This window comes from Bombina bombina, chromosome 4, assembly GCF_027579735.1.
Source record: "Bombina bombina isolate aBomBom1 chromosome 4, aBomBom1.pri, whole genome shotgun sequence".
NCBI classification, from domain to species: domain Eukaryota; kingdom Metazoa; phylum Chordata; class Amphibia; order Anura; family Bombinatoridae; genus Bombina; species Bombina bombina.
This window is the reverse complement of record NC_069502.1, coordinates 147416843-147444626: the sequence shown is the minus strand read 5'-3', so window position 1 is coordinate 147444626 and position 27784 is coordinate 147416843. Positions and strand designations below refer to the sequence as shown.

The window sequence follows — 27784 nt, the reverse complement described above, 5'->3', positions numbered from 1 at the left end:
GAGTACACAGTAAAAGCACAATGTTTTCCCACAGGACGGCCCCTCAGTGAGAAAACAAACCCTCAATAATATGAGGTAATGATGCGTGGTTATACTCTATATTGGATGAATCCCCAGACTGAGATGTAGGCGGTCACGCCCCCTAGATTTTCTCTATCCCGTCTGCTCCAAAAATTCTGCCAAACCCTCCGTGGATATGATGATTGTATCAGGCTTCTCCTCCCTCAAAGATGTACACGGTGCTCCAGGACATATGGGAAGTAAAAGGAGAAGCGGAAAAATAGTGTAATAAAGTTTATTAAACAGAAAGCTAGTGCACGATCAGATACACTTACAATTAAAGATCTCAATGATATGAGGTAACAAATGAGCATGTAGACAACAAAGTGTCAGAAGTACAGCTGTAATGCGGACTGGATGTGTAATTAATGAAAATACACAATGCGTTTGAAAAAAGCGTGAAGAGTCTTTTTTTATATCAAATAACTAATGTACCATGGGTACAAGGACACCTTACGCTTTTCGAAGGCTATAACAAATGAGTTCCTTCTTCGTCAGAGGTTCCTTCTGACCTCTTCCTGACCTTTCCTAGACCCAGAAAAGACAACAAATAAAGTAGAAGTCTTCCTGAAATCTTTAGTAGCTTCAACATAATATATTTAAAAGCTCTTACAACATCCAAAGAATGCAAAGATCTTTCAAGAGTATTCTTAGGATTAGGACACAAGGAAGGAACAACAATTTCTCTACTAATGTTGTAAGAATTCACAACCTTAGGAAAAAATTTAAACAAAGTCCACAAAACAGCCTGATCCTGATGAAAAATCAGAAAAGGAGACTAACAAGAGAGGGCAGACAATTCTGAAACTCTTCTAGCTGAAGAGATAGCCAAAAGAAACAACACTTTCCAAGAAAGTAGTTTAATAACCAAAAAATGCATAGGCTCAAAAGGAGGAGCCTGCAAAGTCTTCAAAACCAAATTAAGACTCCAAGGAGGAGAGACTGATTTAACAACAGGCTTGATACGAAACAAAGCCTGAACAAAACAGTGAATATCAGGAAGTTTAGCCATCTTTCTATGAAATAAAAACAGAAAGAGCGGAGATTTGTCCCTTCAAATAATTTGCAGACAAACCCTTATCCAAACCATCCTGAAGAAACTGTAAAATTCTAGGAATTCTAAAAAATGCCAAGAAAAATTATGAGAAGTACACCATGAAATATAGGTCTTCCAAACTCTATATAATAAATATTAATTGAAAGAGATTTACAAGCCTGTAGCATAGTATTAATCACTGAGTCACAGAAACCTCGATCACTAAGCGTTCAATTTTCATACCTTCAAATTTAACCACTTGATCCTTAAGGAAAAATGCCCTTCAGACAGAAGGTCTGGCCTTAGAGGAAGTGGCCAAGGTTGGCAACTGGACATCCGGACAAGATCTGCATACCAAAACCTGTGAGGCCATGCTGGTGCTATTAGAAACACATACGATTGTTCCATGATGATCTTGGAGATCACTCTTGGAAGAACTAGAGGCGGAAAGATATAAGCAGGTTGGTAAAATCAAGGAACTGCTAATGCATCCATCTCAGCATGAGGATCCCTGGACCGAGGAAGTTTCTTGTTTAGATGAGAAGCCATCAGCTCTATTTCTGGAAAACCCCATCTCTGTACAATCTGACAAAATACATCTGGATGGAGAGACCACTCCCCCGGATGTAAGGTCTGACGGATGAGATAATCCGCTTCCCAATTGTCTACACCTGGGATATGGACAGCAGAAATTATACAAGAGCTGGATTCCGCCCAAGAAAGTATCCGAGATACTTCTTTCATCGACAGGAGACTGTGAGTCCCACCCTGATGATTGACATATGCCACAGTTGTGATATTGTCCGTCTGAAAACAAATAAATGGTTCTCTCTTTAGCAGAGGCCAAACCTGAAGAGCCCTGAAAATAGCACGGAGTTCTAAAATATTGATTGGTAACCTCACCTCTTGAGGTTTCCAAACCCCTTGTGCTGGCAGAGATCCACAGACAGCTCCCCAACCTGAAAGACTTGCATCTGTTGTGATCACAGTCCAGGTAGGACGAACAAAAGAGGACCCCTGAATTACACGATGATGGTCTAACCACCAAGTCAGAGAGAGTTGAATTTTGGGATTTAAGTATATCAATTGTGATATCCGAGTATAATCCCTGCATCATTGATTCAGCATACAAAGCTGCAGAGGTCTCATATGAAAACAAGCAAAGGGGATTGCATCCGATGCTGCAGTCATGAGACCTAAAAATTCCATGCACATAGCCACTGAAGGGAATGATTGAGACTGAAGGAGTTGACAATCTGAAACCAGTTTCATTTGTCTCTTGTCTGTTAAAGACAAAGTCATGGACACTGAATTTATCTGGAAACCTAAAAAGGTGACCCTTGTCTGAGGAATCAAACTTTTTGGTAAATTGATCCCCCAACCATGTCTTTGAAGAAACACTAGTTGATTTGTGTGAGATTCGTCTAAATGTAAAGACTGAGCTAGTATACCAAGATATCATCCAAATAAGGAAATACCGCAATACCCTGTTCTCTGATTACAAAGCTTCAAAAATATCCTTGGTGCTGTCGCTATGCCAAATGGAAGAGCGACAAATTGGTAATGCTTGTCTAGAAAAGAGAATCTCAGAAACTGATAGCTGTCTGGATGAATCGGAAGGTGAAGATATGCATCCTGCAAGTCTATTGTGGACATATAATGACCTTGCTGAACAAAAGTTAGAATAGTACAGAAAAAAACAATGGCACTACTTGACTAAATTGAACGTTCCCATATAATTAATTATAAAGTATTAGATAAATCACGAGAGGGGATGGTGCTTGTACTGGAAAATGGATTCAGGACTAATCAGTAAGAAACTGAAGAAAAAAAAAAAAGTACAAAATTTAGCACTCATAACTTTCTATTGTAGTGGATACTGTGGACAGAAGCAAAGAAAGAAAAATAAAACTTAACTTTTACCATGTAAGCTTAAAAAGGGGGGAAATGAGCATACTATTAAAACATGCAAATGCCTGATAGGGTTAGTAAATTATAACAGAATAAGAAAACCACTGCTCAAATATTACCTAGGTTTAAGGTGGCTTGGGATTTCTTATCTGTGATTCAGCTTATGGTTAATAGGTAAAGGTGTGGTGATAATTTGTTTGTGGTTCTCAACAATGCAGGAGTATGTCCTGATAGGTGCAAATATTGAAAATGACTTCTCTGGGGATCCCAGAGTTGCTATTTAGTTACCGCTATAAGTTTCCTCTAGGTATACCCGAGACCCATATCCATTAGTTATCACTGCGAGTTTATTTGGATAAATATAGGAGTACACAGGATAAAGGAAAAACTCAGTGAATGAACTAATTCCCTATCTGGTGATACCTTGTGGTCATACCTTGTGGTTACCGCTATTGTTAGAAACAACCATATCCCTATGGCTAACCGATGTGTACAGAAAAACTGTGGTCTTTACTCTTGGTTTCTCTGGAGATGCCAGAGAATGTTACCAATTAGTTATCATTGTGAATGGATAATATCCTTCTCTGGAAATACCAGAGACCTATACCGGATGGTTACTACTTCAAGTTATCGGTATAAATATAGAGGCGCTTAAATAAAGGGGCCAAGTTGTTTGAGGCAGCTAATAAGCAAATTTCCTCTCTGGTAAAACCATAGACCTATACCTGTTAAATACCGTTATGAAAAATATAAAGGCTCAAGTTTAAGGTACCAGGTTATCTCACCTGGTGAGAGACCTGTAAAAGAGTGCCAATTACCTATTAATACCAGTTATTAATGCAAATTACCTCTCTGGTTATACCAGAGACCTATACCTGTTAAATATCATTATAGAAAATATACAGGCTCAAGTTAAAGGTGCAAGGTAGAATAGTCCTTACAGTCAACATCTTGAAAGTTGGGACTCTTACAAAATGATTAAAAAAAATTTAGATCCAGAACTGGCCTGAATTAATTTTCTTTCTTTGGGACAATGAATAGATTTGAATAAAACCCCAGACCCTGTTCCTGAAACGGAACTGGTATGATTACCCCTGAAAGCTCTAGATCTGAAACACACTTCAGAAAAGCCTGAGCCTTCACCGGATTTACTGGAACGTGAGAAAGAAAACTTCTTCTCACAGGAGGTCTTACTCTGAATCCTATTTGATACCCTTGAGAGACAATATTCTGAATCCATTGATTTTGGACAGAATCTGCCCAAATGTCTTGGAATAATTTCAATCTGCCCCCCACCAGCTGAACTGGATTGAGGGCCACACCTTCATGCAGACTTGGGGGCTGGCTTTGGTTTTTAAAAGGCTTGGATTTATTCCAACTTGAAGGTTTCCAATTGGAACCAGAGTCTTTAGGAGAAGGATTGGTTTTCTGTTCCTTATTCCGTCGAAAAGAACGAAAACGATTAGAAGCTTTAGATTTGCCCTTAGATCTTTTATCCTGAGGCAAAACAACTCCCTTCCCCCCAGTGACAGTTGAAATAATGGAATCCAACTGAGAACCAAATAAATTGTTACCTTGGAAAGAAAGAGATAGTAATCTTAGATACCATGTCAGCATTCCAAGATTTGAGCCATAAAGCTCTCCTAGCTAAAATAGCTAAAGACATAAATTTAACATCAATTTTGACAATATCAAAAATGGCATCACAGATAAAATGATTAGCATTTTGAAGCAAACTAACAATACTAGACAATGCTAGGATCTGATTCCAGTTGCGCTAGGCTATCCAACCAAAAAGCTGATGCAGCCGCAACATCAGCCATAGAAATGGCAGGCCTGAGAAGTTAGCCAGAATATAAATTAACTTTTCATTAGATAAGATTAAAGTTTCCTATCTAAAGGATCTTTAAAAGAAGTTCTGTCTTCCATAGGAATAGTAGTACGTTTGGCAAGAGTAGAAATGGTCCCCCATCAACTTTGGGTACTTTTTACCAAAACTCTAATCTAGCCGTTGGCAAGGGGTACAAACTTTTAAACCAAGAAGAAAGAATGAAAGAAGTACCAGGCTTAATCCATTCCTTAGCAATCATGTCAGAAATAGCATCAGGAACTGGGAAAACCTCAGGAGTAACCACAGGAGGTTTATAAACAGTATTTAAATTTTACTAGTTTTGGTATCAAAAGGACTAGACTCCTCAATATCCAAAGTAACCAACAATTCTTTTAACAAAGAATGAATATACTCAATCTTGAAAAGATAGGTAGATTTGTCAGTGTCAATGTCTGAGGTAGGATTTTCTGAATCAGAGAGATCCTCATCAGAGGAGGATATTTCAGTATGTTGTCGGTCATTAGAAATTTCATCAAACTTATAAGTTTTAAAAGACCTTTAACGTTTATAAGAAGGCGGAATAGCAGACAAAGCCTTCTGTATCGCATCAGCAATACAATTTGTCATATCAACAGGGATATCATGAACATTAGATGTTGATGGAATAACAGAAACTGTACTAGTACTGATGGAGACATTTTCTGCATGCAAAAGTTTATCATGGCAACTGTTACATACTACAGCTGGAGATATAATCTCAGCTAACTTACAATAGAAACACTTAGCTTTGGTAGAACTGTGATCAGGCAGCAGGGTTCCAACAGTTGCTTCCGAGAAGGATCAGATTGAGACATCTTGCAAAATGTAAAAGAAAAAACAACATTAAAGCAAAATATACAATTTCCTTATATGGCAGTTTCAGGAATGGGAAAAAAAAGCAAACAGCACAGCCCTCTGAGCATATAGAAGGCAAAGAGGCGGAAGTGGGGTGAAAAAAAAAACCTAAAAATATTAACTGACGCACAACGTAAAAAAAAGTTTAAAAATTTTTTTGGTGCCAAAAACATCAAGAAATGACACAACTCGCGTCATAATAGACGCAACCTCATGCAAGGAAACATGGCATCAATTAAGACAACGGAAATGACGAACTTGCATTGACAAAGACGTACCTTCGAGCCAAAAAATTCTCGCACCAAGAATGACGCAATAAACAACAGCATTTTGCGACCTCGCAAGCCTAGTTTAGCCCGTGAAGAAAAAGCAGTCAATTTGAAAAAAGGACTATACCCCAGGTAAGACAAATAACTTCCTACAACATGCTTCCCAAACTGAAATTGACAGTCTGCAAAAGGAAATATACATAGACCTGACTCATGGCAAATAAAAGTAAAATACATATATTTAAAACTTTATATTAATACATAAAGCGCCAAACCATAGCTGAGAGTGTCTTAAATAATTAAAACATAATTACCGAAAGACACCCATCCACATATAGCAGATAGCCAAACCGGTACTGAAAAAGTATCAGCAGAGGTAATGGTATATGAGTATATCGTCAACCTGAAAAGGGAGGTAGGAGATGAATCCCTACGACCGATAACAGAGAACCTTTGAAAAGATTTCCCGCAAGAAAAATCATAAAATCAATAGGCAATACTCTCTTCACGTCCTTCTGATAAACACTGTACTCAGAGGAATTGGGCTTCAGAATGCTTAAAAGCACTTATAGAAGAAATCATGCACAAACTTACTTCACCACCTCTATAGGAGGCAAAGTTTGTAAAACTGAATTGTGGGTGTGGTGAGGGGTGTATTTATAGGCATTTTCAGGTTTGGGAAACTCTGCCCCTCCTGATAGGATTGTATATCCCATACGTCACTAGCTCATGGACTCTTGCCAATTACATGAAAGAAACTTATATTTACCTTGCAAAGTTTTCTTAACACATGAGGAACAAAACTGAATGGTGGAAGCAATTTGTACTTCTAGACATAAAAGGTATGAGTTAATTTGAGCAGGCTCCTGCTCCAAATCAGACATGGTTATAGACAAAAAGAAACATTTTTAGGAGGAGAAAAAAAAACGGTTTCTCAAAATAAAATATGTATTTAAATTTTAAACACCAAACGCTAACAAATCTCTGTGTAAAAATTACTCTGCAGACCACCTCCAGCTAGAGTATCACTCACAGAAATGTAACATTAGATAGAGAGAGCTAGGCACCAATAATACCCCCAGGCAACTCCCCACCTCAGAGCCGATGGTAGGAGAGACAGTTGAAGCGAAGACTGCTGAAAATGAAGTGCATAATCTCCCCACTTGGAAGAAAAAGCACTTACCTGCCAAATCTGTTGTCCGGCATGTAGACAGTCCACAAGGTATGAGAGGACACAGTTCCTCCCAGAGACCTGTTGAAGAGAAAAAACACAGTAAACCTACTCTGGCTTTCTATAGTAGGGCAGCAAAATGTTAGGAAAATGCAGCAAGGCCCACCTAACTGCTTTGAAAATGACCACTGCCCTACTGAAGAAGCTGACGCGGATTACAGCTTGACCCAATTCTTGAAAAAAGGGAAAATAACAGAGTAAACCTACTCTGGCTTTCTAAGGAGTTAAAGCCTTGCTTGCAGCTAAAGAATCCAATTTTCTTCAGACACCAAACTTCACCTCCTTCATGCACCAAAGCAAAGAGAATGACTGGGGGTTGTGAGAAGAGGAATGATACTTAACAGCTTGGCTGTGGTGCTCTTTGCCTCCTCCTGCTGGCCAGGAGTGATATTCCCAACAGTAATTGATGAAGCAGTGGACTCACCATATCTTAGGAAAGAAATTGGGTTTAGTAACCCTTTAAGTTTGCTCGCACCCTTTGACAGAAGCGGTGCACATTCACACTGACATTGACATTTTTCAAAAGCATTATTATGCACAACACACAGATGAAGCTGCACTTTATTTTATTTTTTTTTAAACATAAACCTTTAACCTCTTAACGACCACGAGGTACAATGTAAGTAGCTGGTCATTAACGATTTGCTTGTTTATATCAGCGCTATTACACCCTCCCTCCTTCCTGCTGGTCACTGGAAATAGTGCGCTTTTAACAACACAATCCCCTTTAAGGGCAGTCTAGTCCAAATTAAACCCTCATGATTAAGATAGCACATGCAATTTTAAACAACTTTCCAATTTACTTTTATCATCAAAATTTGCTTTGATCTCTTGGTATTCTTTGTGGAAAGCTAAACCTAGGTAGGCTCATATGCTAATTTCTGAGCCATGAACTGCCTCTTATCTCAGTGCATTTTGCATTTTCAAAGCTAGACAGCGATAGTTCAGGTGCATCGTATAGATAATTGTGCTCACTACCATGGAGTTTTTTTTAAGGGTCAGCACTGATTGGCTAAAATGCAAGTCAAAAGAACTGAGATAAGGGGCAGTCTGCAGAGGCTTATAAACAAGGTAATTACAGAGGTAAAAAGAAAATTTATGCTTACCTGATAAATTTATTTCTTTTTTGACACGAGTCCACGGATCATCTTAATTACTAATGGGATATTCACCTCCTGGTCAGCAGGAGGAGGCAAAGAGCACCAAAGCAGAGCTGTTAAATAGCTCCTCCCTTCCCTCCCACTCCAGTCATTCGACCGAAGTTAGGAAGAGAAAGGAAAAGTCAAGGTGCAGAGGTGTCTGAAGTTTATAATAAACCAGATACTCTTCAACCAAAAAGAAAGAAGTAGCCGTAGCTTTGTGTTCCTTACGCTTTCCTGAAAAAAACACAAACAAAGAAGAAGACTGATGAAAGTCCTTAGTCGCCTGCAGGTAAAACTTCAAAGCACGGACCCCGACCAAATTGTGTAGGAGACGTTCCTTCTAAGAAGGATTATGACACAAGTACGGAACAACAATCTCCTGATAAATGTTCCGATCAGAAACAACCTTAAGAAGAATTCCTATGTTAATACGTAAAACTACCTTATCTGAATGGAAGGTAAGGAGACATACTGCAATGCCGAGAGCTCTGACACTCTTCGAGAAGAAGTAGCCAAGAGAAATAAAAATTTCCAAAACAACAACATATATCTAAGGAATGCACAGGCTCAAACGGAGCCCCTTGAGAACTAAATTAAGACTCCATGGAGGAGTAACTGGTTTGAACACAGGCCTGATCCTGACCAAGGCCTGGCAAAAAGATTGAACATCTGGGACATCTGCCAGACGTTTGTGCAAAAAAATAGATAAGGCAGAGATTTGACCCTTTAGGGAACTAGTCGATAAGCCTTTCTCGAAACCTTCTTGGAGAAAAGACAAAATCCTAGGAATCCTAGCTCTATTCCATGAGTAGCCCTTGGATTCACACCAATAGATATTTACGCCATATCTTATGTCAAATCTTCCTAGTTACAGGTTTACGAGACTGAAACATGGTCTCTATGACCGAGTCAGAAAAAACCTTGCTTGGTTAGAATTAAGCATTCAATCTCCAAACAGTCAGCTTCAGAGAAAACTAGATTTGGGTGAAGAAAGGGCCCTTGAATTAGAAGGTCCTTCCTCAATGGAAGTTTTCAAGGCGACAGAGATAACCATGTCCACCAGATCTGCATACCAAATCCTGCGAGGCCAAGCAGGAGCAATGCGGATCTCCTATGTCCTCTCCTGCTTGATTCGAGCACTAACCCAGGAAGAAGCGCCAACAGAGATATGTATATTAAAGCGAAGGTCCAAGGAACCGCCAGAGCATCTAACAGTTCCACCTGGAAATCCCTGGACCCCGATCCGTATTCCGGGAGCTTGGCATTCTGTCAGGATGCCAAAAGATCTAATTCCGGCCGAACCTACCTGAGAATCAGGCTGGAGAACACTTCTGGATGGAGTTCCCACTTTCCCGGATGAAAGGTCTGCCCGTTTAGGAAGTCCGCCTCCCAGTTTCCACCCCTGGGATATGGGTCGCCGACAGGCAACAAGAATGGGCCTCCGCCTACCGAAGTATTTTTGGTTAACTCAGTCATCGCTAAGGAACTCCTTGTTTCTTCCCGATGACTGATGTAAGCCACTAAAGTTATTTTGTCCGACTGGAACCTGATAAACTGGACCGAGACTAACTGGGGCCAGGTCAAAAAAGCCTTGAAGATCGCTCTCAGCTCGCGAATGTTTAAAAGGTAGAACAGACTCTGACTGAGTATAAACTCCCTGAACCTTTAGGGAGCCCCAACTGCTCCCTATCCTATAAGGCTGGCGTCTATTGTCACAATCACCCAAGATGGTCTGCGAAAGCAGGTTCCCTGGGAAGATGATCCAGAGACAACCACTATTGAAGGAAATCCCTCGTCTCCTGCTCCTTTAGTAGTATTCGAGGAGACAAGACCGCATACTCTCCGTTCCGTTGCTTGAGCATGCTTAACCAAAGCACAGAAGACAGTGATCCCAAAACCCTTGTGAAAGTTCTGGGAGCTGAGTTAAGACCGAAGGGAAGAGTCACGAACTGGAAGCATTTGTCGAGAAAAGCAAACCTTAGGAACTTGAGATGAGCCCGGTAAATGAGAACATGCAGGTACACGTCCTTTAAATCCACTGTTGTCATAAATTGACGCTCTTGGATCAAAAGGGAGAATGGAACGAATAGCTTCCCTCCTGAAGGACGGTACGGTACTCTGAGAAATTAGTTGAGACTCTTGAGATCTAAAATTGGTTTTAAGGTTCCCTCCTTTTTTTGGGAACCATGATAGATTGGAATAAAATCCCAAACCCTGATCTTGTACCTGAACAAGAATGATCACTCCCAGGTTGGAAAGGTCTCTTATGCAGTGTAAGAACGCCTCACTTTTGCACTCTAACCTGTATCCCTTGGATACTCTATTGCCCAGGGATCCTGAACATCTCAAACCCAAGCCTGAGCGAAGAAGGAAAGTCTGCCCCCTACAAGATCCGGTCTCAGATCGGGGGCATGCCCTTCATGCTGTCCTTGATCCCATAGCAGGCTTTTTGGATTTCCAAGATTGAATGGGTCTCCATGCAGGTTTAGACTGATCTTGTTTGGAGACAGTAGAGGAAGAATTGCTCTGTCGTCCTTTTCTCTTATCCTGAGGTAAAAGGAGACCCTTACCTCCAGTGAAGTCAGAAATAATCTCCGACAGGCCAGGTCCAAACAAGGTCTTCCCCTTGTAAGGAATAGCTAAAAAAACAGAATTTATGTTTACCTGATAAATTACTTTCTCCAACGGTGTGTCCGGTCCACGGCGTCATCCTTACTTGTGGGATATTCTCTTCCCCAACAGGAAATGGCAAAGAGCCCAGCAAAGCTGGTCACATGATCCCTCCTAGGCTCCGCCTACCCCAGTCATTCGACCGACGTTAAGGAGGAATATTAGCATAGGAGAAACCATATGGTACCGTGGTGACTGTAGTTAAAGAAAATAAATTATCAGACCTGATTAAAAAAAAACCAGGGCGGGCCGTGGACCGGACACACCGTTGGAGAAAGTAATTTATCAGGTAAACATAAATTCTGTTTTCTCCAACATAGGTGTGTCCGGTCCACGGCGTCATCCTTACTTGTGGGAACCAATACCAAAGCTTTAGGACACGGATGAAGGGAGGGAGCAAATCAGGTCACCTAAATGGAAGGCACCACGGCTTGCAAAACCTTTCTCCCAAAAATAGCCTCAGAAGAAGCAAAAGTATCAAACTTGTAAAATTTGGTAAAAGTGTGCAGTGAAGACCAAGTCGCTGCCCTACATATCTGATCAACAGAAGCCTCGTTCTTGAAGGCCCATGTGGAAGCCACAGCCCTAGTGGAATGAGCTGTGATTCTTTCGGGAGGCTGCCGTCCGGCAGTCTCGTAAGCCAATCTGATGATGCTTTTAATCCAAAAAGAGAGAGAGGTAGAAGTTGCTTTTTGACCTCTCCTTTTACCGGAATAAACAACAAACAAGGAAGATGTTTGTCTAAAATCCTTTGTAGCATCTAAATAGAATTTTAGAGCGCGAACAACATCCAAATTGTGCAACAAACGTTCCTTCTTTGAAACTGGTTTCGGACACAGAGAAGGTACGATAATCTCCTGGTTAATGTTTTTGTTAGAAACAACTTTTGGAAGAAAACCAGGTTTAGTACGTAAAACCACCTTATCTGCATGGAACACCAGATAAGGAGGAGAACACTGCAGAGCAGATAATTCTGAAACTCTTCTAGCAGAAGAAATTGCAACTAAAAACAAAACTTTCCAAGATAATAACTTAATATCAACGGAATGTAAGGGTTCAAACGGAACCCCCTGAAGAACTGAAAGAACTAAATTGAGACTCCAAGGAGGAGTCAAAGGTTTGTAAACAGGCTTAATTCTAACCAGAGCCTGAACAAAGGCTTGAACATCTGGCACAGCTGCCAGCTTTTTGTGAAGTAACACAGACAAGGCAGAAATCTGTCCCTTCAGGGAACTTGCAGATAATCCTTTTTCCAATCCTTCTTGAAGGAAGGATAGAATCTTAGGAATCTTAACCTTATCCCAAGGGAATCCTTTAGATTCACACCAACAGATATATTTTTTCCAAATTTTGTGGTAAATCTTTCTAGTTACAGGCTTTCTGGCCTGAACCAGAGTATCGATAACAGAATCTGAGAACCCTCGCTTCGATAAGATCAAGCGTTCAATCTCCAAGCAGTCAGCTGGAGTGAAACCAGGTTCGGATGTTCGAACGGACCCTGAACAAGAAGGTCTCGTCTCAAAGGTAGCTTCCAAGGTGGAGCCGATGACATATTCACCAGATCTGCATACCAAGTCCTGCGTGGCCACGCAGGAGCTATCAAGATCACCGACGCCCTCTCCTGATTCATCCTGGCTACCAGCCTGGGGATGAGAGGAAACGGCGGGAACACATAAGCTAGTTTGAAGGTCCAAGGTGCTACTAGTGCATCCACTAGAGCCGCCTTGGGATCCCTGGATCTGGACCCGTAGCAAGGAACTTTGAAGTTCTGACGAGAGGCCATCAGATCCATGTCTGGAATGCCCCACAGTTGAGTGACTTGGGCAAAGATTTCCGGATGGAGTTCCCACTCCCCCGGATGCAATGTCTGACGACTCAGAAAATCCGCTTCCCAATTTTCCACTCCTGGGATGTGGATAGCGGACAGGTGGCAGGAGTGAGACTCCGCCCAAAGAATGATTTTGGTCACTTCTTCCATCGCTAGGGAACTCCTTGTTCCCCCCTGATGGTTGATGTACGCAACAGTTGTCATGTTGTCTGATTGAAACCGTATGAACTTGGCCCTCGCTAGCTGAGGCCAAGCCTTGAGAGCATTGAATATCGCTCTCAGTTCCAGAATATTTATCGGTAGAAGAGATTCTTCCCGAGACCAAAGACCCTGAGCTTTCAGGGATTCCCAGACCGCGCCCCAGCCCATCAGACTGGCGTCGGTCGTGACAATGACCCACTCTGGTCTGCGGAATGTCATCCCTTGTGACAGGTTGTCCAGGGACAGCCACCAACGGAGTGAGTCTCTGGTCCTCTGATTTACTTGTATCTTCGGAGACAAGTCTGTATAATCCCCATTCCACTGACTGAGCATGCACAGTTGTAATGGTCTTAGATGAATGCGCGCAAAAGGAACTATGTCCATTGCCGCTACCATCAACCCGATCACTTCCATGCACTGAGCTATGGAAGGAAGAGGAACGGAATGAAGTATCCGACAAGAGTCTAGAAGCTTTGTTTTTCTTGCCTCTGTCAGAAATATCCTCATTTCTAAGGAGTCTATTATTGTTCCCAAGAAGGGAACCCTTGTTGACGGAGATAGAGAACTCTTTTCCACGTTCACTTTCCATCCGTGAGATCTGAGAAAGGCCAGGACTATGTCCGTGTGAGCCTTTGCTTGAGGAAGGGACGACGCTTGAATCAGAATGTCGTCCAAGTAAGGTACTACTGCAATGTCCCTTGGTCTTAGCACCGCTAGAAGGGACCCTAGTACCTTTGTGAAAATCCTTGGAGCAGTGGCTAATCCGAAAGGAAGCGCCACGAACTGGTAATGCTTGTCCAGGAATGCGAACCTTAGGAACCGATGATGTTCCTTGTGGATAGGAATATGTAGATACGCATCCTTTAAATCCACCGTGGTCATGAATTGACCTTCCTGGATGGAAGGAAGAATAGTTCGAATGGTTTCCATCTTGAACGATGGAACCTTGAGAAACTTGTTTAAGATCTTGAGATCTAAGATTGGTCTGAACGTTCCCTCTTTTTTGGGAACTATGAACAGGTTGGAGTAGAACCCCATCCCTTGTTCTCTTAATGGAACAGGATGAATCACTCCCATTTTTAACAGGTCTTCTACACAATGTAAGAATGCCTGTCTTTTTATGTGGTCTGAAGACAACTGAGACCTGTGGAACCTCCCCCTTGGGGGAAGCCCCTTGAATTCCAGAAGATAACCTTGGGAGACTATTTCTAGTGCCCAAGGATCCAGAACATCTCTTGCCCAAGCCTGAGCGAAGAGAGAGAGTCTGCCCCCCACCAGATCCGGTCCCGGATCGGGGGCCAACATTTCATGCTGTCTTGGTAGCAGTGGCAGGTTTCTTGGCCTGTTTTCCCTTGTTCCAGCCTTGCATTGGTCTCCAAGCTGGCTTGGCTTGAGAAGTATTACCCTCTTGCTTAGAGGACGTAGCACTTTGGGCTGGTCCGTTTCTACGAAAGGGACGAAAATTAGGTTTATTTTTTGCCTTGAAAGGCCGATCCTGAGGAAGGGCGTGGCCCTTACCCCCAGTGATATCAGAGATAATCTCTTTCAAGTCAGGGCCAAACAGCGTTTTCCCCTTGAAAGGAATGTTAAGTAGCTTGTTCTTGGAAGACGCATCAGCCGACCAAGATTTCAACCAAAGCGCTCTGCGCGCCACAATAGCAAACCCAGAATTCTTAGCCGCTAATCTAGCCAATTGCAAAGTGGCGTCTAGGGTAAAAGAATTAGCCAATTTGAGAGCATTGATTCTGTCCATAATCTCCTCATAAGGAGGAGAATCACTATCGACCGCCTTTATCAGCTCATCGAACCAGAAACATGCGGCTGTAGCGACAGGGACAACGCATGAAATTGGTTGTAGAAGGTAACCCTGCTGAACAAACATCTTTTTAAGCAAACCTTCTAATTTTTTATCCATAGGATCTTTGAAAGCACAACTATCCTCTATGGGTATAGTGGTGCGTTTGTTTAAAGTGGAAACCGCTCCCTCGACCTTGGGGACTGTCTGCCATAAGTCCTTTCTGGGGTCGACCATAGGAAACAATTTTTTAAATATGGGGGGAGGGACGAAAGGAATACCGGGCCTTTCCCATTCTTTATTAACAATGTCCGCCACCCGCTTGGGTATAGGAAAAGCTTCTGGGAGCCCCGGCACCTCTAGGAACTTGTCCATTTTACATAGTTTCTCTGGGATGACCAACTTGTCACAATCATCCAGAGTGGATAATACCTCCTTAAGCAGAATGCGGAGATGTTCCAACTTAAATTTAAATGTAATCACATCAGGTTCAGCTTGTTGAGAAATGTTCCCTGAATCAGTAATTTCTCCCTCAGACAAAACCTCCCTGGCCCCATCAGACTGGGTTAGGGGCCCTTCAGAAACATTATTATTAGCGTCGTCATGCTCTTCAGTATCTAAAACAGAGCAGTCGCGCTTACGCTGATAAGTGTTCATTTTGGCTAAAATGTTTTTGACAGAATTGTCCATTACAGCCGTTAATTGTTGCATAGTAAGGAGTATTGGCGCGCTAGATGTACTAGGGGCCTCCTGAGTGGGCAAGACTCGTGTAGACGAAGGAGGGAATGATGCAGTACCATGCTTACTCCCCTCACTTGAGGAATCATCTTGGGCATCATTGTCATTGTCACATAAATCACATTTATTTAAATGAATAGGAATTCTGGCTTCCCCACATTCAGAACACAGTCTATCTGGTAGTTCAGACATGTTAAACAGGCATAAACTTGATAACAAAATACAAAAAACGTTTTAAAATAAAACCGTTACTGTCACTTTAAATTTTAAACTGAACACACTTTATTACTGCAATTGCGAAAAAACATGAAGGAATTGTTCAAAATTCACCAAATTTTCACCACAGTGTCTTAAAGCCTTAAAAGTATTGCACACCAAATTTGGAAGCTTTAACCCTTAAAATAACGGAACCGGAGCCGTTTTGACCCCTTTACAGTCCCTGGTATCTGCTTTGCTGAGACCCAACCAAGCCCAAAGGGGAATACGATACCAAATGACGCCTTCAGAAAGTCTTTTCTAAGTATCAGAGCTCCTCTCACATGCGACTGCATGCCATGCCTCTCAAAAACAAGTGCGCAACACCGGCGCGAAAATGAGGCTCTGCCTATGCTTTGGGAAAGCCCCTAAAGAATAAGGTGTCTAAAACAGTGCCTGCCGATATTATTATATCAAAATACCCAAATAAAATGATTCCTCAAGGCTAAATATGTGTTAATAATGAATCGATTTAGCCCAGAAAAAGTCTACAGTCTTAATAAGCCCATGTGAAGCCCTTATTTACAATCGTAATAAACATGGCTTACCGGATCCCATAGGGAAAATGACAGCTTCCAGCATTACATCGTCTTGTTAGAATGTGTCATACCTCAAGCAGCAAGAGACTGCACACTGTTCCCCCAACTGAAGTTAATTGCTCTCAACAGTCCTGTGTGGAACAGCCATGGATTTTAGTGACGGTTGCTAAAATCATTTTCCTCATACAAACAGAAATCTTCATTTCTTTTCTGTTTCTGAGTAAATAGTACATACCAGCACTATTTCAAAATAACAAACTCTTGATTGAATAATAAAAACTACAGTTAAACACTAAAAAACTCTAAGCCATCTCCGTGGAGATGTTGCCTGTACAACGGCAAAGAGAATGACTGGGGTAGGCGGAGCCTAGGAGGGATCATGTGACCAGCTTTGCTGGGCTCTTTGCCATTTCCTGTTGGGGAAGAGAATATCCCACAAGTAAGGATGACGCCGTGGACCGGACACACCTATGTTGGAGAAATTATGAATGTATGTATGGAGTACTTGTAAAGTATGGCTAATCACCCGTAAGGGTCTCAAGGTGCTGCTCATCTAATCCACCTCATGCGTGGAAAGGAGAATTACTTAATAATTAACAAAGTGTCGGCATGAATGTTTAAGCAACCTCCGGGAGATGTGACAATTGATTGCCTGCGTGTAGCTGTCGATTATAGTCTCCCAAATATAAAGGAGAATTCATACCTGAGCAAAATAAAGTGACCATATCCACTAAGGGCTTCCTTATATGTCCCATTTACAACGTGAGTGGCCAACTTCCGAGTTTTTTTTTCTTCTTTTAACCCCAGAAATAAAAATCGGCACTTACCTCACATTCTGCCCGACAGCAAAGGCGGCTCCCAAGTTTGTGAAGTCCTATTCCTCACATGGACCTGTGAATTAAAAGAAATTACTGAGTAATATCCCTCAGATTTTTCCGGGTTAGGGCAGCAACAGTATATGGGAGGCGCAGTGAGAATTATGTCCCACCAGTTCCCATTGCTCTAAAGCCACCAAAGCTCTACTGTAGAGACTGATATAGACTACCGCTACACCCCAGAACAAAGCAGCACAATCTTGTACTACTTTAAAAATAAAACTCTTGATTGAAGAATCTTTTTCTAACACTTCACTTTACCTCTTCCTATCACTAACGTAGGCAAAGAGAATGACTGGAGTGGGAGGGAAGGGAGGAGCTGTTTAACACCTCTGCTGTGCTGTGGTGCTCTTTTCCTCCTCCTGTTGACCAGGAGGTGAATATCCCATTAGTAATTAAGATGATCTGTGGACTCATTGTGTCTTAAAAAAGAAAAGTATATTAAATGTAACCGTGTTGGTTATGCAAAACTGGGGAATGGGTAATAAAGGGATTATCTATTTTAATAAACCATAAAAATTCTAGTGTAGACTGTCCCTTTAAGGGGTTAAACTGTGGTTTAGTTTGTTAAGCGAACACTCTCTATTGTGTAGTTTTACAGTTTTTGTGCACAAAGTGCAATATACAGGTAACAACTTAAAAAAAAAAAAAATCGGCAAACTAACTGACCTGTAAGTGTGCACTGCTTCTGTCACAGAGGGCAAGAGTATGTAACAACAGTACAAAGATACAGAGCTTCACAAACAAACACCTGTAAGGGAGTAAAATAAGAGCAAGGCTTTAAAGGCACAGGGGAAAAAATAATAGCATGGTGAGTAAAAACCATGCAATTGTAGTTGTGCCAAGCAGGTCAATGCCCCTTTACAATAAATTACTTTAGTAATGTTTGCGATATAGAAAAGGCTTGTTTTATAAACACAAATGAACACTTTTGTTCCAGATGATCTACTGAAAACTAGAAGACTATTTACAACAACTTACTTCCATTATTTCCAACAACAAAGTTTACATTTGGTCCAAAACGGAATGGTCCAAGCATTGAATGGCACATAAAATTTTTCAGAGAGATGCTTTCAATTATCCCAACTTCCGCTGTACTCTAAAACGAAAAATTACAACATTAAGCAGAATAGCAAAATTAGCAAAATAAATGTATTATAAATACCTTCATTATGCTGCCTGAATTCCAAATATTCAAGCAATTGGTAGTTATTGCACAATCAGTGCCTACTATATACAGTGTCTCAATACACTATTGTAAATTAAATATCTGAAGAGAGTATATAGTTACTAATTAGGGCTGGGCGATATGGGGGGGGGGGAGGAAAAGAAAATTTAAGCTTACCTGATAAATTTATTTCTTTTTCGACACGATGAGTCCCCGGATCATCTAATTACTATTGGAAATATCACTCCTGCCCAGCAGGAGGCGGCAAAGAGCACCACAGCAAAGCTGTTAAATATCACCTCCCTTCCCTCCCAGTCATTCGACCGAAGTAAAGGAGAGAAAGGAAGCAACAAAAAGGTGCAGAGGTGTCTGAAATTTATAACAAACAACCTGTCTATAGAACAGGGCAGGTTGTGGACTCATCGTGTCAAAAAAGAAATAAATTTATCAGGTAAGCAAAAATTTTCTTTTCTTTTTAATGACACAAGTCCACGGATCATCTAATTACTATTGGGAATCAATACCCAAGCTACAGTACACAGATAAGGGAGGGACATGGCAGGAAACCTAAACGGAAGGCACTACTGCTTGAAGAACCTTTCTTCCAAAAGCGGCCTCAGCCGAGGCATAAGTGTCAAATTTATAGAATTTTGAAAAAGTGTGAAGAGAGGACCAAGTTGGAGCCTTGCAAATCTGCTCCACAGAAGCTTCATTCTTGAATGCCCATGAGGAAGCAACAGCCCTTGTGGAATAAGCCATAACTCTCTCTGGAGGATGCTGTCCAGCAGTTTCATAAGCAAAACGTATGATACTCTTCTTTCTTTTTGGCTGAAGTAGCCGTGGCTTTCTGTCCCTTACGTTTTCCCGAGAAAACCACAAAACAATGCAAAAGACTGAAGAAAATCCTTAGTCACCTGTAGGTAAAATTTTAGAGCACGTACCACGTCTATATTGTGCAGAAGCCGTTCCTTCTGAGGAGGAGGATTAGGACACAAGGAAGGAACAACAATCTCCTGAGTAATGTTCCGGTCAGAAATTACCTTAGGAAGAAATCCTAATTTTGTACGTAAAACTACCTTATCCGAATGAAAAATAAGGTAAGGAGACTCGTACTGCAATGCCGAGAGCTCTGACACTCTACGAGCAGAAGAAATAGCAACAAGAAACAAAACTTTACAAGATAACAACTTAATATCTAAGGAATGCATAGGCTCAAATGGAGCCCCTTGAAGAACCTTAAGAAATTAATTAAGACTCCATGGAGGAGTAACTGGTTTGAACACAGGCCTGATCCTGACCAAGGCTGACAAAATGATTGTACGTCTGGAACGTCTGCCAGACGTTTACGCAATAAAATAGAGAGACAAGGCAGATATTTCACCCTTTAGGGAAATAGCCGATAAGCCTTTCTCCAAACCTTCGTGGAGAAATTACAGAATTATAGGAATCCTAACTCTGCTCCAAGAGTAGCCCTTGGACTCACACCAATATAGACATTTACGCCATATCTTGTGGTAAATCCTTCTAGTCACAGGCTTACGATCTAAAAATCTAAAAAATACTTATCTAAAAATCCCCGCTTGGATAAAATTAAGCGTTCAATCTCCACGCAGTCAGCTTCAGAGAAACTAGATTTGAATGAAGGAAGGGCCCTTGAAGTAGAAGGTCCTTCCTCAACGGAAGTCTCCAAGGTGGAAGAGATGACATTTCTACCAGGTCTGCATACCAAAACCTGCGGGGCCAAGCTGGTGCAATGAGAATCACAGACGCCCTCTCCTGTTTGATTCGAGCAATGACTCGAGGAAGAAGAGCGAACAGAGGAAATAGGTATGCAAGACTGAAATTCCAAGGTACCGCCAGGGCGTCTATCAATACCGCCTGAGTGTCCCTTGACATAGATCCGCACCTCGGAAGCTTGGCATTCTGTGGAGATGCCATGAGATCCTATTCCGGCTGACCCCATTTGAGAATCAGGTTGGAAAACACTTCCAGATAGAGTTCCCACTCCCCCGGTTGAAAGGTCTGTCTACTCAGGAAGTCCGCCTCCCAGTTGTCCACCCCTGGGATATGGATCGCCGACAGACAACCAGAGTGGGTCTCCGCCCAGCGAATTATCATGGCTACCTCTGTCATTGCTAAGGAACTTTGCGTTCCTCCCCGATGATTGATGTAAGCCACTGAAGTTATGTTGTCCGACTGGAACGTGAGAAACTGGGCCGAGGCTAACTGGGGCCAGGCCAGAAGAGCTCCAGAATGTTTATAGGAAGAACAGACTCTGACTGAGTCCAAACTCCCTGAGCCTTTAGGGAGCCCCAGACTGCTCACATCCTAGAAGGCTGGCGTCTGTTGTCACAATCACCCAAGAGGGTCTGCGAAAGCAGGTTCCCTGGGAGAGATGATCCTGAGACAACCACCATTGAAGATATGACGAGTCCACGGATTTCATCCTTACTTGTGGGATACAATACCAAAGCTACAGGACACGGATGAAAGGGAGGGACAAGAAAGGAACCTAAACAGAAGGCACCATTGCTTGAAGAACCTTTCTCCCAAAACCAGCCTCAGAAGAAGCAATAGTATCAAATTTGGAAAATTTGGAAAAAGTGTGAAGAGTCGCAGCCTTGCAAATCTGTTCAACAGAAGCATAGTTTTTAAATGCCCATGAGGAAGCCACAGCCCTCGTAGAATGAGCCATAATTCTTTCAGGAGGCTGTTGTCCAGCAGTCTCATATGCCAGACGGATGATACTCTTCAGCCAAAAAGAAAGGGAGGTAGCCGTAGCTTTCTGACCCCTACGCTTTCCAGAAAAAACATTGAATAATGAAGATGATTGATTGAAATCCTTAGTCGCCTGTAAGTAAAAATTCAGGGCACGGACCACGTCCAGGTTATGCAACATACGCTCCTTCTTAGAAGAAGGGTTAGGACATCATGAAGGAACGACTATTTCCTGATTAATATTCTTATTAGAAACAACCTTAGGAAGGAACCCAGGTTTGGTACGTAAAACCACCTTATCAGAAGTGAAGATAAGGCGAATCACATTGTAATGCTGAAAGCTCAGAAACTGTACGAGCAGAAGAAAAAGCAACCAAAAACAAAACTTTCCAAGATAACAACTTAATGTTCTTCAAGGGGTTCCGTATGAACCCATGCATTCCAAAGATGTTAAGAACTAAATTCAAGCTCCAGGGTGGAGCAATTGGTCTAAACACAGGTTTAATACTGGTTAGAGCCTGACAAAAAGACTGAACGTCTGGAACATCTGCCAAACGTTTGTGTAACAAAATTGACAAAGCAGAAATTTGTCCCTTTAAGGAACTCGCAGATAATCCTTTCTCCAATCCTTCTTGGAGAAAAGACAGAATCCTGGGAATCCTAACTTTACTCCATGAGTAGCCCTTGGATTCACACCATAAAAGATATTTACGCCATATCTTATGACAGATCTTTCTGGTGACAGGCTTACGTGCCTGAATCAAAGTATCGATAACCGAATCAGAGAATCCCTGCTTAGATAAAATCAAGCATTCAATCTCCAAGCAGTCAGCTGCAGAGAAATTAGATTTGGATGTTGGAAAGGACCTTGAATGAGAAGGTCCTGTCTCACTGGAAGTTTCCACGGAGGTAGAGAGGACATGTCCACTAGATCTGCATACCAACTCCTGCGTGGCCACGCAGGCGCGATTAGAATTACTGAAGCTCTTTCCTGTTTGATCCGAGCAATCACCCGGGGAAGGAGAGGAAACGGTGGAAACACATAAGCTAGGTTGAACAAAGAAGGCACTGCCAAGGCATCTATCAGTTCGGCCTGAGGATCCCTCGACCTGGATCCGTATCTTGGGAGCTTGTCATTCTGTCGAGACGCCATCAGATCCAATTCCGGTCTGCCCCATCGGAGAATCAGTGAGGCAAAGACCTCCGGATGGAGTTCCCACTGCCCCGGATGAAAAGCCTGTCGGCTTAAAAAGTCCGCTTCCCAGTTGACCATTCCTGGAATGTAGATTGCTGACAGATAACAAGAGTGGGCCTCCGCCCATCGAATTATCTTGGATACTTCTGTCATCGCTAAGGAACTCCACGTTCCTCCCTGATGATTGATGTAAGCCACAGTCGTGATGTTGTCCGACTGGAATCTGATGAATTTGGCCTTAGCCAACTGAGGCCATGCCTGAAGCGCATTGAATTGAAGCGCATTGAATATTGCTCTCAATTCCAGAATATTGATTGGAAGTAGAGACTCCACCTGAGTCCATACACCCTGAGCCTTCAGGGAATTCCAGACTGCATCCCAGCCTAGTAGACTGGCGTCCGTTGTCACTATCATCCACGAGGGTCTGCGGAAACACGTCCCTTGGGACAGATGATCCGGCGACAACCACCAAAGAAGAGAGTTTCTGGTCTCTTGGTCCAGATTTATCGGAGGAGATAAATTTGCATAATCCCCATTCCACTGTCCGAGCATGCACAGTTGCAGTGAGATGAAACCGAGCAAACTGAATGATGTCCATTGCCGCCACCATCAATCCAATTACCTCCATACACTGAGCCACTGATGGCCGAGGATTGGACTGAAGGGCTCGGCATGTATTTAGAATTTTTGACTTTCTGACCTCCGTCAGAAAAATCTTCATGATTATAGAATCTATCAGAGTTTCCAAGAAGGGAACCTTTGTCTGTGGAATCAGTGAACTCTTTTCTAGATTCACCTTCCATCCGTGAGTTCTCAGAAAGGAAAACACAATGTCTGTATGAGACTTTGTTAGATGATAAGTCGACGCCTGAATCAAAATATCGTCCAGATAAGGCGCCACTGCTATGCCCCGCGGCCTGAGAACCGCCAGAAGGGACCCTAGAACCTTTGTGAAGATCCTGGGTGCTATGGCCAACCCGAAGGGAAGAGCCACGAACTGAAAATGTTTGTCCAGGAAGGCAAACCTTAGGTACTGATGATGATCCTTGTGAATAGGTATATGAAGGTATGCATCCTTCAAGTCCAAGGTAGTCATATATTGACCCTCCTGGATCATTGGTAAAATTGTGCGGATAGTCTCCATCTTGAAAGATGGGACTCTGAGAAACTTGTTTAGACTCTTGAGATCTAAAATAGGTCTGAACGTTCCCTCTTTTTTGGGAACCATGAAAAGATTTGAGTAAAACTCCTGCCCCTGTTCTAGTCTTGGAACGGGACAAATTACTCCCATAGTAGAGAGGTCTTTTACACAACGTAAGAATGCCTCTCTTTTTATCTGGTCTACAGACAATCGTGAAAGAAGAAATCTCCCTCGTGGGAGAAAACCTTTGAATTCCAGTTGATACCCGTGGGTCACAATTTCCAGTGCCCAGGGGTCCTGGACATCTCTTGCCCAAGCCTGGGCAAAGAAAGAAAGTCTGCCCCCTACTAGATCCGGTCCCGGATCGGGGGCCGCCCCATCATGCTGTCTTGGTAGTAGCAGCGGGCTTCTTGGGTTGTTTACCCTTGTTCCTAGCCTGGTTGGGTCTCCAGATGGACTTGGCCTGAGTAAAATTCCCTTCCTGTTTTCTGGAGGAATAGGAAGACAAGGGTACTCCTTTAAAGTTCCGAAAGGAACGAAAATTATTTTGTTTACCCCTCATCTTAACAGACTTATCCTGAGGTAGAAGATGACCTTTACCTCCAGTAATGTCAGAAATGATTTCCTTCAACTCAGGCCCGAATAGGGTCTTACCCTTGAAAGGAATAGCCAAGAGCTTTGACTTAGATGACACATCAGCAGACCACGATTTTAACCATAACGCTCTAAGCGCTAAAATGGCAAATCATGCATTTTTAGCCGCCAACTTAGCAATTGGAAAGGCGGCATTTGTGATAAAAATTACCTAGCTTGAGAGCCTTAATTCTATCTAGAATATCCTCTAAAGGGATCTCAAATTTTAAGAGACTCTTCTAAGGCATCAAACCAGAAAGCCGCTGCAGTAGTTACAGGAACAATGCAGGCTGTTGGTTGTAAAAGAAAACCCTGATGAATAAATAACTTCTTTAGAAGACCCTCTAATTTCTTATCCATAGGGTCTTTGAAAGCACAGCTGTCCTCTATAGTTGTACGCATAGCCATGGTAGAGATAGCTCCCTCCACCTTAAGGACAGTCTGCCAAGAGTCTCGAACAGTGTCTGATATGGGATACATTTTCTTAAAATTAGGAGGCGAGAACGGTATACCTGATCTGTCCACTCCTTCTTGATAATCTCCGAGATTCTCTTGGGAACCGGAAAAACATCAGTGTAAGCGGGAACTTCCAGATATTTGTCCATTTTACACAATTTCTCTGGTGGTACCACAATAGGGTCACAGTCATCCAGAGTCGCTAAGACCTCCCGAACAGGCGGAGGTGTTCCAGCTTAAATTTAAAGGACATGACGTCCGAATCTGTCTGAGGTAACACACTTCCCGATTCCGAAAGTTCTCCCTCAAAAGTTCCCTGACCCCCAACTCAGATCCCTGTGAGGGCACATAGGAAATAGCCAACAAAGCATCAGAGGACTCAGTATTCACATTGATTCCTGTCCTACTGCGTTTACCCTGTAACACTGGTAACTTAGATAATACGTCTGTAAGGGTAGTTGACATAACTGCAGCCATATCCTGCAGAGTCAAAGAATTAGATGCGTTTGAAGAACTCAGCGTCGCTTGGGTGGGCGTTAAAGGTTGTGACACTTGGGGAGAATTAGGCTGCATATCCCGATTCTCTTCAGACTGAGAATCATCCTTAGGCACACTTTCTTTACATAAAATATGTTTTTTACATTGTAAGGCTCTTTCAGTACAAGAGGTACACAAAGTAAGAGGGGGTTCCACAATAGCCTCTAAACACATCGAACAAGGAGTTTCCTCAAGTTCAGACATGTTAAACAGACTAGCAATAGCCACAATAGTTGTCTTTAAACTTATTTATTGATTCAAAGATTTTTTTTTTAAAAAAAAAAGGAACTGCGCCTTTAAATAATAAAAGCGCAACAATTTTTCTGTACTGCACCAAAAACGATTTTTAGCACTAAAAAATTATACTGAACAGCTCAAATTTGCCAAAAATTATTGCACCATTTGAGAAAAAGCTAAATCACCCTTTAAGAGTCATTTTATTTTGTAAATAAACTTTAAACAATGATAACAGCCCCTGCTCAAGATTGATTCAACAAGATCCGGTGACTGAATTTCAACTTTAGGCCCCACCGGAGCTAGTGCCAGCTGCCTTCTAGTGAGGAGAAAACTGTGCATCTGAGCGTGCGAAATAGGCCCCGCCCACCATGGGCGTTGCATTAACTGTCTCCATAACCTCATGGGAAGCGGTTTTAATAAGCCATGTGGTCCCCCGTCTACACACACTCATATAGTTATGCCAATTATTAAATATAGAAAATGTCACAGCTGCCTCTCCCAGTGTCAAGCCCCTATTGAGTTACAACACTGTAGTAATCAATATATATAAACCAGTAATTTCAGTAACACCCTGATCCATATAGGTCTACTGCTTACCCCTTCCCTTACAGGGAATAATGTCAGCCAGTTCTGATATAACAAGTCTCCTCAGAAGACTGAACATACCTCAATGCTGCTTGTAGCAGGACACTGGTCTCCACACTGAAGATTTTTCTTGCACTACCTTCAGAAACTCTGTGGGAACCAGAATGGATCTTAGTAAAGTCTGCTAAGATCATCAACCTCAGGGCAGAAAAAATCTCTTCATTCCTCTTGGGAATCCAGACTGACGATTTCTCCCTGAGTAAAATAGTACTCACCGGTACCATTTTAAAATAAAAAATTTCTTGATTGAAGAATCTAAAACTAACACCTCACTTTACCTCTTCCTATTACTAACACAGGCAAAAAGAATGACTGGGGGTGGAGGGAAGGGAGGGGCTATATATACAGCTCTGCTATGGTGCTCTTTGCCACTTCCTGTTAGCAGGAGGATAAATCCCAAAAGTAAGGATGAAATCTGTGGACTCGTCATATCTTGAAGAAATAAACATAAACAAGAGAGGCTTGCTCTACTGAGCACTTACTAACAAGTACAACTGTCTGCACTAAGTAGCTTTTCACAAAAGTAATATTGTACAGACCTTTCAAACTTTGTCCTTTATAGATAATTCCTCAGTCTCTCAGGAGAGTGTTTGCAGTTTCCCTTTACTGCTGGCAAATCTACCTCTCAACCCCTGACTGGGGATTTTATTAGCACCTGCTGTCAATTACCACATGCAGATGAGTAGCTAGCTGAATCAGACAGAATTCCTGGACTGGACTTTTTGACATAATGTGCTACATGCAAACTGCGGGGTGGAGCACTGGCCTACCCTACTCTCCAAATGCTCCACCCCAGGGACTCAGAAATAAATCACATATTTTCTTTATGTGGTAAACAAACATAACAATTCTCCCTGGGGTTGTCAGACCATACCCCGCACTGCAGCACTTTTGAGGGAATATAGACACCTTCCATTACTATGCCTTAGGTTCTGTCACAACCTGTACTGTGACTATTCCATACTCTAACCCCAAAAGAACAATTTAAAAACATTTAATTACTTTTGTTGAGTGGATAAGTAGAATCTGCAAATTATGTTAAAGGGACATGATGCCCAAATGTTGAAACACTTGAAAGTGATGCAGCATAGCTGTAAAAAAAAAAAAAAACGACTAGAAAATATCACCTGAACATGTCTATGTAAAAAAGAAAGATATATTTTACCTCAAAATGTCCTAAGTATTCACACCCCATTGTAAAAGACTTTAAGCGGCAAATCAGTATGCCTGTCTCAGGACAGGGAAGGAAGTGTGCCTCATGCACACATGTCATTTCCCTATTCAGTTTAAGGAAGTTTACTATGAAATCTTATGAGATCACAGAAAAACAGATCATGACCTCAGCACTGATGATTGGCTGATGCTCCTTTCTTCCTTTTTTTTTTACCTGCAGCTGGGCAGTAACTGAAAGATATCTTTTTACAGAACACTTACTCTGGTGAGCTGAGGAAATGGTGAGGTAAAATATCTTTTTGTACATACAGATGTTCAGGTGATATTTTCCCGTTATGCTGCATACACTTGCAAGTGATTTGTCCCTTTAATTTAATTATGTCCCTTTAATTTCTTTTATTGACTTCATAATTATAATGTGCACATTATGTTAAGTATTTTATTTCTATTTTTAATTTTTATACTAATGTTCGGAAAAAAAATGATGTTTACCTGACAAATTTAATTCTTTCTTGACACGTTGAGTCCACGGATCATCATCAATTACAGTTCGGAATATCACTCCTGGCCAGCAGGAGGCAAAGAGCACCCCCGCAAAGCTGATAA

At 42.0% G+C, this 27784-nt stretch overlaps 1 protein-coding gene across 1 annotated transcript in view; it reads right to left on the bottom strand.

Annotated features, from left to right (window-relative positions):
* Positions 1–27784, bottom strand: part of SMC6 (structural maintenance of chromosomes 6) — an 869177-nt gene that overhangs the window by 820206 nt on the left and 21187 nt on the right. Inside the window, 1 exon segment of the mRNA XM_053711237.1 lies at positions 18257–18374. Within this exon segment, the coding sequence (XP_053567212.1) occupies positions 18257–18374 (118 nt within the window).